The sequence below is a fragment of the Protopterus annectens genome, chromosome 11.part0 (genome assembly GCF_019279795.1).
Source record: "Protopterus annectens isolate FY-2018-M chromosome 11.part0, PAN1.0, whole genome shotgun sequence".
Classification (NCBI taxonomy): Eukaryota; Metazoa; Chordata; order Ceratodontiformes; family Protopteridae; genus Protopterus; species Protopterus annectens.
In genome coordinates this window covers 686,649,054-686,664,720 of record NC_056745.1, presented here as the reverse complement: position 1 = coordinate 686,664,720, position 15,667 = coordinate 686,649,054, and the positions used below count along the sequence as shown (strand labels likewise).

Sequence of the window (15,667 nt, the reverse complement as noted above, 5' to 3'; positions counted from 1 at the left end):
TTTCAATTAAAACAGAAACAAAGAATGTATTCTAAATTTTTTGCAAACTTAGTAAAGAGGGGGTGTATTTAAAGAGTGCCTAGAGGAACAGTGCATCTGTTTTCTGACTGGTATAGGACAAAACATTTGACAAGTCAAAACACCCTGACGTGTATATAGCATAGGCTTTCTAGCTGGTAAAAAGTGCTAAAGTGACATACTTTATCTTTAAAGTTAAACTGTAAACAAGTTGCAAACTTGATAAATACAATATATGGCTATGACTTTTTTTGAAAAATCTATAAAATGCATATTTCGGTGTACTACATACATTAACTTCTAAATGCACAGGAAAGTTGCAGGAAAAATGGCACCTTCAAAAAAAGAAAAGTCAATCCAATGACAATGCCTACCAGTACATCTTCAATGTGGAAGGCAGTCATCAATGGCTGGCTGAAGTGCACAGCACATGTTCCTTAAATTCTCCACCACAAACCGTTCAAGTTACAGTACAAAAGCATCTCTGTACCTGAGCTTGGTTCACAGAAATGTGTATCCATATTCAGCAATCATTTTAATTTCCATTCACAAGGATTTTTCCCCCCATTTTCAAATCAAGTAAAAGTCATGGCTTTCCTGAGGTACGCAGATTTACCTACTGCCTTTGTAAACTCTGTAGTACACAGCATTGTGATGACTTGTTACTGGGGTACGGGAAGAAAAGACAGTTAAGTAGCAAGGAGCCAACTCGCACTATAGTATACATGCTAGCAGGAGAAACAATATGCAAAATAAACGATGTTTGACTAATATAAAATACTAGGGTCCACTTGACATGAGTGAATCCGCAAACTGGACATATAATCTAAGTGGTGCCTATACGAGGTTACCTGTTACAGCACAACAGCATTCAGAATTTCCCTCCAGTATGTTGCACTGAATATTTGATGGCGTCACTGTTCCACAGTATAGTGGTTAATCATTTGAAATGTCAGGACCCACAAGAACAAGTCACAAAACACGTAAACTGAACAGCCAAAAAATGGACTTTAATATACCCAGTACAAGATGGCCATTTCCCGAAATGTTCCCTTTCTCAGAGGTATGGCGATCTGTGTGTGTTTGTGGGGGGGGGTGCACAGGGAAACTTGACCCCCTGAAAAAAAGATTAAAGGAAAGCAATGAGACTCGTTCTTCTCCTGTAGTTTTGGTCTTTTTTTGGCATGTCCTCACTCGTCATTTCAAGTACAGACACTTCAACAGGAAGCTGGCACAGTAATATTTTATACCAAGTTTTACATTATATTCCCCTTGAAAGCAGAACACAATTGATACTTCTTTAGGTCTTCCTGTTCTCAGCACAAAGCCACACACAAAGGATGATGCAAGTACATTACCCGCAGATGTCCCTTGCTAAAACAGCCAGCACTGGCAACAGGTTTATTATGGGAAGAATAAGCACCTTTAAAACAGGACGTTTTCATCACTCACAGCATTCAGTGTGACTTTCTGCTGCTGTGTCCTGTACAGAGGGGGTAAAAACAGAATTCCGAGGACAAAGTCCATTTCTCCCCTTAAAGTGATCAGTTTTCATATGACAACATTGGACCAAAATGTTAGTCTGTTACAATGCAGTACATCCACACATCCTCATGCAAGATTTAGACCAGATTTTGTTTTTAAGATTTAGGGCACCAATTACCTCCTCAAACTGATTAAACCAGAAATCAATTTTACAACACATTTAAGAATAAACATTTAATACAGAATAAAAAAAAGCTATTTCAGCAGATTCCACAGGGAACATTTTTTCCCTCTCTCTACAGGATCAAGTGCATGGCACTGATCTTATTCTTGTCTTAAGCAGTACTACGGAGGGTCATGCTTTCATTTAAATAAACAATCTTGGCACACTAAATACATAATGCAAAGGAATTTTCTTAAATAAATCTTTGCTTCTGCATTATGTTGATGCACTAAAACAAAGTATGAATTAAATAATCTCAGTGTGTAAACACCAACAGTGCATCAATTCTTATTTATCCAAAGCAGCTTTCTGTCTCTTCGTTCAAAGTGTTATTACAAAATGGCTTTACTTGCACCATTTAAGAATCTTTATAAAAGTTTACTATACAACTTAGAAAACAATTTTTGAAATGTTTAGAGTATCACACTTTTGCCATGTATGATGAGCCAAGACAGTGCACAAATGGTTTGCTCTTATTTTTCCTATGGAAAAAAAAAAAAGGAATGTGAGGGACTATCAAAACAACAATGTATACAAAACTGCAGCTTTCTGCAAAATATTTAATAGGAGCCCCAGGACTCTAAGCAGTCTGACTGCTGAATGGCCTGGAAATCAACATGAACTCATGATGCCTCCAGAATCTACTGTAAATCTTTCTAGCAAACAAAACAAGCTCTTTATGAATTCGAAGCATGCAGGCGTTGACAAAACAGGATTCTTACTGAGAGACAGTGAATAACTAAATCTTTACTTCTCACAAAGAGACACTGTGCTTCATTCAGTTCAATAACCATCTCATAGGAAACTTTCATCCACTGAACAGAAAAAAACATGAACACAGCTATCAAATATAAAAATGGCTACTCAGACCATGTCCAACATGAAATTATAATGAAAAGTCCTAAGCTAGGAGAAATCTGTCAGAAAATTGCCTCCCAATACGCATCAGTTCACTTTCATTAGTTTACGCTTCACTTGAAATCGCATACACCAGTTTGCTTATACTATGAAAAGGAGGAATATAATCTGAATGAAGGGGAGAAAAAATACTACAGAATATGCATCTCAGTAAAAATTCACAGATAGTACTACAACAAACCCTTCATGTCCTTATTTCAGATGAAAAATGGCTCAATTAGCTTAAATACAGCCATTAAAAGAAATGCATTTCTTGGAAAATATGGCTTTTCATCTGTATTTCTGTGCATCACAGGCCCCAGCTTTGGTAGTGCTCAAAATAAGTCTCCCATTTAGGGAAAATCATCACCCAGAGTCAAAGTCTTTTCACTTCCTTTTTCCTTCAGTCAGACTTGTCTTTTTTCTTGCCAGTTAAAGGTACTTTGCTTGCAACAGCAGAACCAACTGCAGAAACGCCACTTGCCACTACAGATACACTTCCTTTGACTAGCCCCACTCCCACTGAAGGCACAGCTGTAACAGCACTTTTAGTTACTTCCAAACTCTTCCCTCCAATCCAGGCTACCCCACCAATTGTGGCACCCACGGCACCTTTTGTCACACTAAAAAGGCCACCTGTGACTCGAGACAGTATTCCAGGCTGCTGCTGAGGATGCTCCTTTAAAGGACCTGAAAAAACAAAAGTTCAAACGTTAGTCACCTGATGCTTTTTTTTTTTTTTTTACATTTTTCTGTTCCTAAAACGAAGATACATACAAGTAACTAATACTTGGGAAGCATAGTGCATTCATATACACGTCATCTAAAACACACATGTCTGATTCTGCAGTGGAGGCTGGGGATTTACTGTGACACCAGTCTAGAGTCTGGGTAGGGCTTCTGGGGACATTACTCACAGAAACTGGCTGGCACACATCTCAGTAAATTCCATAGCATCTCCACTGCTGACCAGATAGAACACTTGTAGAGAAAACACAACACCAGCTGACAAACCTCAGCAAGTAGCAGCGACAGTTGTCAAGCTCACTCAACTCCTCTGGCAACTTGTTGTCAAAGTAAGCACATCAGTTAAACCGGTATTTTTTTCTGACACAGTCAAAGATATTTTAATGCCTTGGAGCTGTGCGCATTTTTTTTTTTTTTTTTGACAAATCTCTGCTAGTACATCATGTGGACTTAATACTGCACGGCTCTGCTGTGTAAAAACCTGTACATGATTTGCCCAGTACTATGGATTCTTTACAAGGTGTCAGCAGAGCACCAGAAAGTTCCAAAAAGGGTCCTCCATTTACTTAACACAGCCCTATACAACTTCACACCGGTAAGTTCCAAAGAGGCCCTATCTATTTAACAGAGCCCTATACAACGTCCCTCCCTCTCTGTGGGGTAGGGCTTTCACTTCACTATATGCAACCGTAATGTTCTGAAAGATCAGAAAAGAAGTGCCTGAGACTGTGGTTTTGTGAACCCTTTTATATAGGTTCATAGGTTCATACTAGGCTATAGGGCATTAATAAGCCTAGCCAGAGTGTGTTTGGCTTTCGCCACCCATTTTAAATTAATTTTGCTATGCCCTTTTTCGAGGTTAGTATACTGTGCCTCTGTCTAACAGTGATACCCGGGGTAAACCTACGATCTCCCATCCACTCATGAAGATTCCTTTTGAAGAGAGTCAATGAGGGACTCTGCCTAACCTGGACTGGGATTTTATTCCAGAGTGAAGGGAGCCTCTGGGTTATGAATCTGTCCCTCCAGCATGTCCTATTTATTTCAGTGCTGAGGTTCAAGTCTCTCGAGCGCGTAGCTCGATGGGATTTGGATTTTCTGAGGTGCAGCACGCCCATTAATTCCGGGTTGGACATGGCTTTATACGTCAGGCACAGATCGCCTCTGAGCAGGCGGTATGCCAACTGAGTAGAGCTGGAATTTCTTTAACCGGGCAGCATATGGCATCTGTTTGAGCCCTATGATCCTCTTGGTGAGGTACTTTTGGGGTCTTTCCAGTTGCTGCAGGTGTCTGGTAAGGTACATCCCCGAACGGGGCATTCTACTCAATTATGGGCCTGATGAGGGATGAGTAAAGACTATGACCTCCCCTGCTCTAGATGTGAATCCCTTCATGATTAGGTGGGCTACATAAAATGTTTTTCTAACCACTTTGGCCACGTGGTTGTCAAATGAGAGATTGCCATCAACTTGGGTCCCCAGGTCCCTAATTACTACTTCTATACTTAATGGATTACCACCCATGTGGTAATTTGTGGGCACTTTGTTTTTGCCAAAGGGGATGACTATACACTTTTTGGCATTTAGCTTGAGGCCATGGCTCTGGCACCAGTTGTCTGTTTCTGAGGCCCTTTTGGAGGATGCTTGTGTCAGCTGGAGAGTTGATTATGGTGCCCAGTTTGCAGTCATCTGCAAACTTTGTCAGCCACAGTCCTTCTGTGTTGGCCTGTACCTCCGAGAAATGTATACCGAACAAGAGAGGTCCCAGGACTGAGCCTTGTGGGACACCACTTGTAACTGGTTTGGAGTCTGACATGGCTCCAGCAATTCTAACCATGTGGGTTCTGTCCTTGAGCCAGTTTGCAACCCATCTAGTGACATAGGGGTTTATATTTAAGCTGGTGAGCTTATCTATAATGCCAGAGTGGGGTATTGTATCAAAGGCTTTTACGAGGTCCAGGTAGGCTGTGTGGACCACCTTCCTCTCGTCAATGGCCTTGGTGACTGTTTCAAAGAAATCAACCAGGTTTAAGAGGCAGGATCTGCCCTTAAAGCCGAACTGGGTAGGATCTAGTGTCTGTAGGTCCCCAATATCTTTATTTATGAGGTCCATGATGATCCTTTCCATAGCTTTGCAGACCAAGCTAGTCAGGCTTATGGGGCGATAGTTTCCAGGATCCATTGAGGCACCACCTTTGTGGAGAGGGACCACTGTTGCTGTACACTACTCTTTGGGTACATATCCTGTAGTAAGGCTGAGATTGAACAGTAGTTTTATGTTTGTGTTTAGCTCTTCTTTGAGTTCATGTAGGATGCAGCCCGGGACACCGTCTAGTCCCATTGATGCTGTGTTTTTTGCTTTGGAGAGGGCGGCTCTTGCTTGAGCATCTGAGATGTCAGGGGGGGCAGCACTCTGCTGGGATAGATATTTGCCCTTTTGGTAGGGGGGGGGGGTTACGCTGAACCTGTCAGCTAGGATGTTGGCAATGTCTGTGGGTTCGGTGTATTTTTTTGTCATTTTGGACTAATTCTGAGCATATCTGGGAATTCCCACCCAGGTTCCTAACATAACTAAAGAAAGCCTTGTGATTAGCCTTAGTGTCCTATGCAATTTTCCTCTCGAAGCTGGCCTTAGACGATTTTATGAGTGCCTGTAGTTTTTTGCTAATACTGATCAGAGATGCCTTCCCTTTTTGGGATTTTGCTCTTATCATTTAGTAGCTTCCTCCTTCTATTGTATAGTTTGTTTATGGTTGGGGTCCACCAGACAGGACGTCTGCCTTTGGAGGATTGGGTCTTGGTTTTATTCGGGATTGCATGATCCATGCATTCCTGAAGGTGTTCATAGAATGCGTTTATAAAGGATTCTGCGGTCTGGGCCATATTTTCCACAGGCCCAGGGGCTTTGAAGGATTCCACCTCGGTTTTGAGGAGTGTGAAATTTGCTTTAGAGAAGTTTTTCACTGTGGTTTTCAGGGCAGGGGGTGGAGTTAGGATGTGAATATCCAGTGAGATTAGTTTATGGTCTGATCTTACCAGTGAGGGATACACTTCTGGTCTGGAGCATAGAGTCCCCATGTTGGTGATGATCAGGTCCAGTATGTTTTCCCCTCTTGTGGGAGTGGTAACAAGTTGTTCCATAGCATTTGAGTTTATAAATTCTAGGAACCTTTGGGCTAGGGTGTTGGAGCTAGAGTAATGCTCCCAGTCTACGTTTGGGTAGTTGAAGTCGCCCAATATAATGGTGTTTGGAGAGACCTTCATATTTTCCAGTGTTCTCAGGAAGGCCGAGTGGGGTTCCTGGGTTTGGGAGGGTGGTCTGTAGCAGGCTATAAACTGGAAGGCAGTTTTACCCACTGTTAGTTACACATGGATAGCCTCTGATGCTTCGTGCTTTGCCACCAACCTGGAGGTGTGGGTATCTTTGACAAATATTGATACTCCCCCTCCTTCTGTGGTACGGTCCAAGTTTTGGGGCAGAAAAGCATGGTATGAGGTATAACCTGGTAGTGCTGGGGTGCTCTCGGGATCCTTGAACCAGGTTTCTGTTACCGCACAGACATAGATGTTCTCCATGCTAAGGAGAGTTTCGAGTGCGTGCATCTTGAGGTTTAGACTTCTGGCATTGAGTAGCATTACTCTTAGTTTCTTATCCCTTGTGATACCTGTGGAGGTGGGTTTGTCTTTTGAGCCTTGCCTAAAAAAGGCACTATGGGGATAGCAAGAGCCTTTGCCAATATCCGAAAGCCCAGGGGTGACAGCTGCAAGCCGTCCCTAGCGAAGCATCGTGGCTTGTCGAGCATGTCATCCCAGGCTGACAGGCATTGTATCCCCTTAAAATGACACCAATACTTAAGCCAATTGTTGAAATTGATCATCTTGTCTTCATATTGTGGCATCATTCTTGGCGAGGGTAAGATGCTACTCAAGGTCAGGGTCATACCGGCCTGGGCTACATGCTCAGAGAGCTCCTCTCTCTTTTCATGTAGTCCAGAGAGGTACGTCTCAGGTCATTCACACCAGCATGGACAATGACAGTCATATTTGTACTTGCCTTGGAGTGACCTGAGTGCTTGTGTTATGTGGCGGAGCCTAGCGCCTGACAGGCGGCTCACCTTGACCTTCTCCTTGTTCAGCCTGGTGAGCGGGACGTCAGTGTGCCTGACGATAGAGTCACCTATTACAAATGTATCAGGTGTGTTGTTTAGCCTTAAGGGCTGTGACTGTTCGGCACACTGGCTTTGTGAGCTATGTGCTGCACGTGTTTTGTTTTGGGGTAGCGGTTGCTTGGGTGTCTGCTTTGGAGGTCTCTGCTGCTTAGGCAGATTTTTATTTAGAGCCTCCGAGTATGTTTTTGTGTGTATGTGTTTGGTTTGCTGTCTTGGTAGGTCTATGTGAGACTGGAATTGTAGTGAGTGTGGTTTCCTTCTCCTCCTGACTGGTTTCGCCAGTACTGAGTTGAGAGTGCTTAGCCTCCAGTATGGCTACATGGCTGCATCTCTCACGTGTGTTGGAATTTGTTGGGAGGAGGAGAGGGTTGTCTGTGTACATAAGGCAGTTGTAACATTGCTTCAAGATTCCCAGATTCACCAGCTGGACCGGAGAGGAGATTGACAACTGACCTTTGGACATGCTAGAATAGTATTGGGAATTCCTTTATAATTGAAAAAAAAAAAAAAGGGCCAATGGGGAACGAGGTACTCAAGGGGAGTTTGTGAGGGTGTAGTGCTTTTAATATTTTAGTGCTGACTTATATAATATGCAGGAGACAGATCCTAATGTCACTTTGGTGACAGTTTCAATAGGTAAAACACATGTACAGAGGAAACTAAAAAAAGTTCTATTAGCAGGTTCACCAAGACAGCATCTTTTAGAGTATCCAAAAATGGATAACTGAGCACACATCCATCCTAACAAAGATGGAAAAGAAAACTTCCTTTTGGCTTACGGGATACAGCTGCAAAGAGTAGAATAAAGTCCAACAGACCTGTAAAGGTGCTATGAAGAATCTGATAGATAGCCTTACATAAAACCAGTTTGTAAGCATGTGGACCATGTGATGGAGACTCTGCCCGCTGCGTTTCAGCTTTTCCTGGTTAGGGGTCACCACAATGAAACTCTGGTCCGCTAATGATTGGCAGTGAATTTTTAGTGTCGAGTTGCCAGCCTGGTGCCCATCCTTCAAGGAAGGCGTACCCACTTGTGCACGCACCTACCTGCATACCTTTTTAAAGTGAATTCAACCGCAGGGAGGACATGCAGACTCTACACAGAAGGCACTCCAGCCAAGAATCGAACCCGAGAACCTCTTGCTGTAAGGCGACAACGCTAACCGCTCCACCACCGTGGCTTCTCTCACACTGCCCCTTGTACTACCTGAAAATCATTCTCTGCAAAGCAACATTATTCCAAAGCTGGAACCTAAACTTTCATTTGCAATCTGCAATAAACTAATTATGGGTTAACTGGGAGCTGCTCTGTAGTTCTCCACCCTTTAATATTCTATAGAAAGCTATGTTTTAAGCATTTGAAGGGATTTTTTTGTGGTGAAACTCTTCGATTTTAACAGAAAAACTCTAACTGTTCTACTTGCAGTAACCAGCTCACTGCAAGAATTTCCAGAGTGAAGGAAATACAGATTTTCAACCATTTCTAAAAAATCTACACTTGCACAATTTTCTTTTGTCTACCTCCATTTCCTAGCATCCATGTTCTTCTATTTCTGCATTTTCAGACTTCAAGCCTACTAATTTTAATAGCATTATTAACTCATGCATGTACCAAAGGCAACCTCACAGTGGAGTCTTGGGGTCTACTTAAATGCCTTAAACAAACTGTGTTACTTTCCCCCAGTTCAACTCAATTCAATTACTCACTGCAGATTATAAGTGAGATTAGCTTCCAGCTTTGGAATACTACTACTCTGCAGAGAACCGATTTCCTGGTAGGCCTAACTTCTGAAGCCATTTATACTGACAAGATCAAAGGCTCTGGTGAGGTCAAGCACTCAATTTTCCTAGACCATCTCACAGAAATAGGTATTGGTGATAACACACTGTCCAGATTAAAAAAACTACCTTTCTAACCACAACTTGTCCATGCATTTCAACTCAACCACATCAGTCCATGTGAAGAGTGGTGGACCCCAAGTATCTATTCTGGCACTCCAGGTCCACTCTTTCAAACCACCCCCAGAACTAGGCTTAGCTGTACAGATCATGCTTCCTCAGGCCTTGGTACCAGTTCCTCAGGCCTTGGTACCAGTCTCTCCCTTCTTTTAAAGATCATTCCTCTTCCATAGTTTTCCTACCATAAATAAATAAAACTGCTCTCTCTCTCTGGTCATGTTCTTCCTACCCTTCATCCCCTACATACATGCCTCTTAATGCAAAAAAACTGGACAAAGCTTGACAAAATGGGGGTACAAATAGGGACACATACCTTGCTCAGACTACTTTTTATTGCGACTCTTTATATATGCCAGTTCTGGATTTCCACTCTGTATATAATACATGTACATTTGTGTTTTTTCAGTCATTTTGCACATCTCATTTATCCACTGGCTTTATACCCTCAGCTAACTCTGACATGTACAGTGTACCTTTTATACAATACATTTTTCATTCCACTCTGAATACATGCAACTACTGTGTTTACTCTGGGCTGAAACTGAAACAGGTCCAATGGGATCCGTGTTCTACCCATTACATTCAAAATAAACCAAGTACATCTGGTCATCAACTTAATTCCAGATGGTCAAAGGCAGCCACTTATTTTTATCTATCATGACAGGAATCCTGCCTAAAGAAGAAAACAAGAGGACACAATCTGAAATAAGGAAGTGGCCATCTCCTGCAACATGCAAAGTAACATTCAATTTATCTTTTTTTTTTTTGGACTAGGTTAGTCCCATTGGGCTAGTAACATTTTTTTAAGATACCAGAGATGGTATTTTAACAAGATTCTTATAGATTTGGTAGAGACAACAATAGTGCCAAACTTCTAGAATGCACAAGTGAAACAGGGCACTTTCTTATGCTGGATGCAGACAAAAAGGAAAAAAATAAGACCAACAGCTTATCGAGCACAAAGAAAAACAGAAGTAGTAGAAAGAACCATGTGAACTTTGTGCTCAAAATCCATGCAACATCTACCCTGCACCGAACAGGTCAGGATACAGTTGTTTTGTGATTGAAGTGTCATAAAGTCATAGTTAAACAAGCCTGCAGTCTTCAGGGTTACTCGTTGCTATCATGTCCAGTCCTTGGTAAAAAGGACACAGTAAAAGCAAACATCTTTAAATAATTAAAATCAAAATCTTTGTACCCAGTTCGCGGTAACAATCCCTTCAACAGCAAGACCATGACAAAACACTTTCCTACTCTGTTTCCAAAACCCAGAAATAGACAAGGTTATATCAACCGCTTTGAAGCTGCACACAATTTTTTCAGTGTGACCAAGTAAAATGTATTTTCCATCTGCATGTTTATAAATTAAAAGGCTATATGCAAGAATATTGCTCTACAGCTTGTATCTAAGATAACTGCAGGTCTTGAAATTCTTCATAAACTTTTGATTAAAACCATGGCCTAAACACATTTAGGGTATCCCTTGATGGTGTCACCTTGGGGATGGTGTGAGGTACATTCACAGATTTTAATGTATAAACTTCACAGCTGCACAATGCCATATCCATTAAAGTCTATGAAAGCAACTCATCTTTTCCATACCTTCACAACACTGAAGTCAACGTTTTCAGATTATAATCTGTGGTATCAGGGTATGGAAATGAGTGCTTTTAGTCTTTGTTTTAATAATCAAACTCCCACAATATATGCTGATGGAAGAAACATTTGTTCAGCATGTCACTACGCTACTTATAGTGGTGCACAGGTAAGTTTTCTTTCATCAGCAAATAAACGTTAAATGTTATGTACTAGGTGACAAATGCCTCAAAAGCTTTCTTGCAATGGTTTTAAAATGCTGTTGTACTTCAGCTCAAAGACCACAAAAACCACAAAACAGTACAAATAGGGCCCTTGAGATGTGAATGTCTGGGGTGATACCTGACACAGGGCTGCAGTATGTATCAAAACTAAGTGAATGAAATAGCCAAGTAAACACCAGCTGCTGCTGTTGCATGCTGTGCCTCCCTAATAAGAGACTGCAACTCTAAGAAAAACATTTCAGTACCACTTCTAGATCATCATATCACATTTAACCTCGTCAAATCTGTGTTAGGTCACCAGCTAGCCACAGTTATTTAGCTCTAACCAGTAAAGTGCTCTAAAGGTAAAGTCCCTAGCAGGAAGAGCTGAGGTGCTAAAATATACAGGGAGGGGCTCTTGGTGCAAAAGAGGAAAAATCTAAATACCACAAAGTCACTACATAATGCTACTGGTGTCAAGTTCATATGCAAAACTACTAGTGTCTGCACACCTCACATTTAACTCAGATGTTCTAACATCTACATTGAGGACAAGGAAACTAAAGCATCCTACAAATGTTAATAGTCAGGATCCCCAACTGCAAAAGAAATTTCCTAACCTCAGTATATACAGCATCAAATTGGATTTAAATCAGTGAATGTATCTAACACAATAGTGTCCTGGGGTAAGCTGAAACTCTATTAAAGGAGCATTTTACTACAAAAAACAAAAATTTTCAGCAGACATATTTTAATACATTTTGTACAATTACTGAAAGAAAACCAACTTTACACCAATAGCTCTTTGCTAAAGTCATGTGAATGTATTTTTCATTTTTATTGTATAGCTACTGTTAACATACAAATAGATGAAGAGGTAGCTATAAAAAAGTGTGTTAAACTGTACTCTACTACACACCTACCACAAAACTAAAGGAAAAAAAAAAAAACAGTGAAGAACCTTGGTCTTGCATCGCCATCTTGTGGAAACAGGCAGCACTGCAAGCTAAAAGTGAATTTATCAGCATGCAACTTCAATAGCCATTCATCATTACTCATCAGTAACCAATTATACCCCTGAGAATACAAGAAATATACATCTAGTTGTAAACATATGCAAAATGCAAAAGCTTCACTGTCCCTGCCATAATTTTTATTTATCCTGCATCTTCCATAATACATCTCCGCAAAGATGCATACATCTACATGAAACCCCTGCAGCACAATTCTGAGTGCCAGCTATGTGAGGCTGACTTGACTTCAAAAGGACTGTCACGTAACACCCAGTAAAAGCCTTTCCCCACTCAGTTCTTCCTCACATTACTGAACCACACTGTAGACGTGTCAACTGTTGGCAGGCTAGCAGGTAGAATGCCCATCACAAACTTCTCCAAAATATGCTTACATTTTGTTTAGCAAACAGCTTCTGTAGATAACCCCTTTTTCTAAACATTCTTTAGAGCATATTAAGCAGCAGTCCTGGAGATTCAGGGACAACAGGACTTTAAGCCAACAGTAAAACACATTTTCCTGGAAATCCAATAAATTAAAAACTGCTCTCTGATCTGGCTATGACCTCTTCCACTGCTCTCTGATCTGGCTATGACCTCTTCCAAGGCTTGGATCCGGTGTTCAGATACCTCCCCCTACCTAGAATTCTTGTAAGAGCAGCAAGCTACATCAGACAATTTCCTGCCCAAAAAGGTATTGCAAACTTTAAAATACAAGTGTGGGCAACCTAAGAGAGCAGCTGAAATAAATGCTGATAACTTGCGTAAGCAGAGAGGCAGAGAAAGGCAAGACTTATTAGCCAAAGCAAGGTCAGCTAGAGCCATCAGACACAGTATACTGTAAACAAACTATACTTCCATAAAATGAGGAGACTGACAGAAAAACACAGATGTATTGTTATGGTGAGTACATGCATTTTCTTATCAGATGTTGCCTTTTCTGTCTGTTCCTCAATTGAGAAGGCATGTAATCTCAAATTAACCACAACTGCCACCAGAAATAGTTTTCCAGAAGAACTTCAGGTCAACTTTTGCAGCAGGTTCAAAGGGAGGAATGGTCAGGGCCTGCAAGACAATAGTATCTCATGGAGGAGACTGATCTCCAAAGAGGCCAAAATAGAAATGCACCTCAAAGGAAGGCCTTGAACAATCCGACAGAAGCTATGCTATGGGAGTGTGATTTTCCCATATGTGGAAGGAAAAAATAGAGGGGCTGAAAAAGGATCATATTTTTCTCCACTGCCATACAGACAATAAGCAAGAAGAGTTTGGCATTTACTGAAGAAAACTGGCAAAAGAACCAAGGTATTGGGAGCAAATAATTAGAGGGAAAGGTAATAGAATGGGAAGAATTCTATCTTGACTGCAGGCTAGGGATTACCTTCCCCATCAAGGATTGGGAAGAATTATATCTGCAGGCTAGGGATTACCTTCCCTATCAAGGACTGGGAAGAATTCGATCTTGACTGCAGGCTAGGGATTACCTTCCCTATCAAGGACTGATATCAGAATACAGGCAGGCAGAAAGAAATAGGATCCTAAGCCAAAGACAAGCACTGGTAGAGTTTTTAGTAAAATCTAGAACAGAAGCTGCTGTTAAAGAATTAATAGAGCATATAAACTATTGCATAATAATTATAGGAATCAATCAGAAGAGGTTAAAAAGGATTGGGAAGAGAGATTAGAGAAGTAATTCACAAACAATGAGAGGATATATGTACATCTCCAAAACATGCAACAAAGTCTAGAAGATTTAGGATCTTTCTTTGGTAATGTTACGTAGGTATTTTTCTACCCAAAATAGACTCCAAAGAATTTTTCATCGGGTAGATAGCAAATGTTGGAGATGTGATGGGGAAGAAAAAAGTAACTGGGAACATATTTTCTGGGAGTGTAATGAGTTGGCAGCCTTTACAAATTCTCTGCAGACTATGCTATCAGAAATGCTGGTGGAGAAAATTGGTATGACTAAAAATGATTTTTTGAGCTATGATACAGAAGCGGAAATGCCTAGACATAAGGCCTTACTGAGTCTAATTATGGTTGCTGTCAAAAAAAAAGTTACTAGGAAATGAAAATCAAAGTCTAAACCAACTAAACTAGAAACAGTGAACAGAGATAAAATGATTGTAAATGGGATCTTTAGATGAGCGGTAGGTGCAAATTACATAGGAAAAAAGTGGAAATTATGTGATTACATGAAGACTAGGAATGAAGTTTAAAAGAAGATGGGATATGAATGAGCTATAGAATATTTGAGAGTGACCGGATAGACTGGTGTATGTTTGCAACTAAAATTACGTCAATATGGTTTGTTTTAATTTATACAACGGTGTGGTTGTCTAGGTCATAAGTGATAATTTAATAAAGACGTTTCTTGTTTAAATAAAAAAAGGTCTTCATAGCCCAAAACAGAAAACCTTTCTCATTTGCTTTTATAAAGCTTCCTAGTGAAGGCTTTTGGGAGGAAGACAAGATGTGGACAAATGGGGATAACCTGGACTGTCAAACTATTACCGGAATTGCAGAAACCATGCAGTCAATTTGAGGGACTGAATGTTCAGGCAACGCAATCCTTACAGGTGAGAAAGCAGATCTGGATTTGAACCCAGTACCCAAGGAAAGTGAATTAGATGAGGCCAGTGGAAGGGAAACCACACTTCGAGGCCAATATGGGGCTATGGGGATTACCATGACCTTCATCATTAATGCTTTCTGTAAGAAATTTGGAATCAGGGGCATTGAGGAAAAGGCGTAAAGAAGCGCCAGGAGCCAAAGCTGCATTACAGCGGCCTTAGGCAATTCCTCTTGTGGAAAATTAAAGCAAAGAACTTGTTGCATTTAGTACTGTGGGGAAGAGTGCGATTGCAATAATAGCGGCCCCCACCAGCTACAAATCTACTAGTAATGGGTTGGACCACTCAAGAGGCAGCACTGCAGTTCTGCTAAACTTGCCCACCAATAAGTTGGATTTTAATGGGATATGCACTGCAATCAGAAAGTGGCAAGAAGTTATCACGCACTCATGGCCTCTTGACACAAAGGACAGGATCTCCTTCCTACTTGATTGACTTACCAAACTGTTGCCAAGACTGGATGATAATCACATCCAAGAGGAGGGTCTTGAAAGGCCTGCACAACTAGGAGGACTACTCTCATCTCTAATAGGCATGTGGTCAGTGTTCACATCAGTATAAGGGGTGTCTTTCTCAAGAAATAACCCTCCCCACCCGAGTTGCAAGCATCCATAGTCACTGTGGCTTAGGAGAAAGGCAGAATGAATAGACATACCTGTAGAACATGCAGAGATTCTAGCCACTACTATAAGCAGGTTCTGCAAATATTTATTGGACTCAGCAG

General features: G+C 41.1%; 1 protein-coding gene across 1 annotated transcript in view; it reads right to left on the bottom strand.

The window, feature by feature from the left end:
• Positions 1 to 1,722: 1,722 nt before the first annotated feature.
• The window catches only part of TMEM263 (transmembrane protein 263), a 165,498-nt gene continuing 151,553 nt past the window's right edge, over positions 1,723 to 15,667 (bottom strand). The window contains exon 3 of the mRNA XM_044088149.1: positions 1,723 to 3,313. Within this exon, the coding sequence (XP_043944084.1) occupies positions 3,027 to 3,313 (287 nt within the window). The 3' untranslated portion in view covers positions 1,723 to 3,026. The remainder of the gene's footprint in view (positions 3,314 to 15,667) is intronic.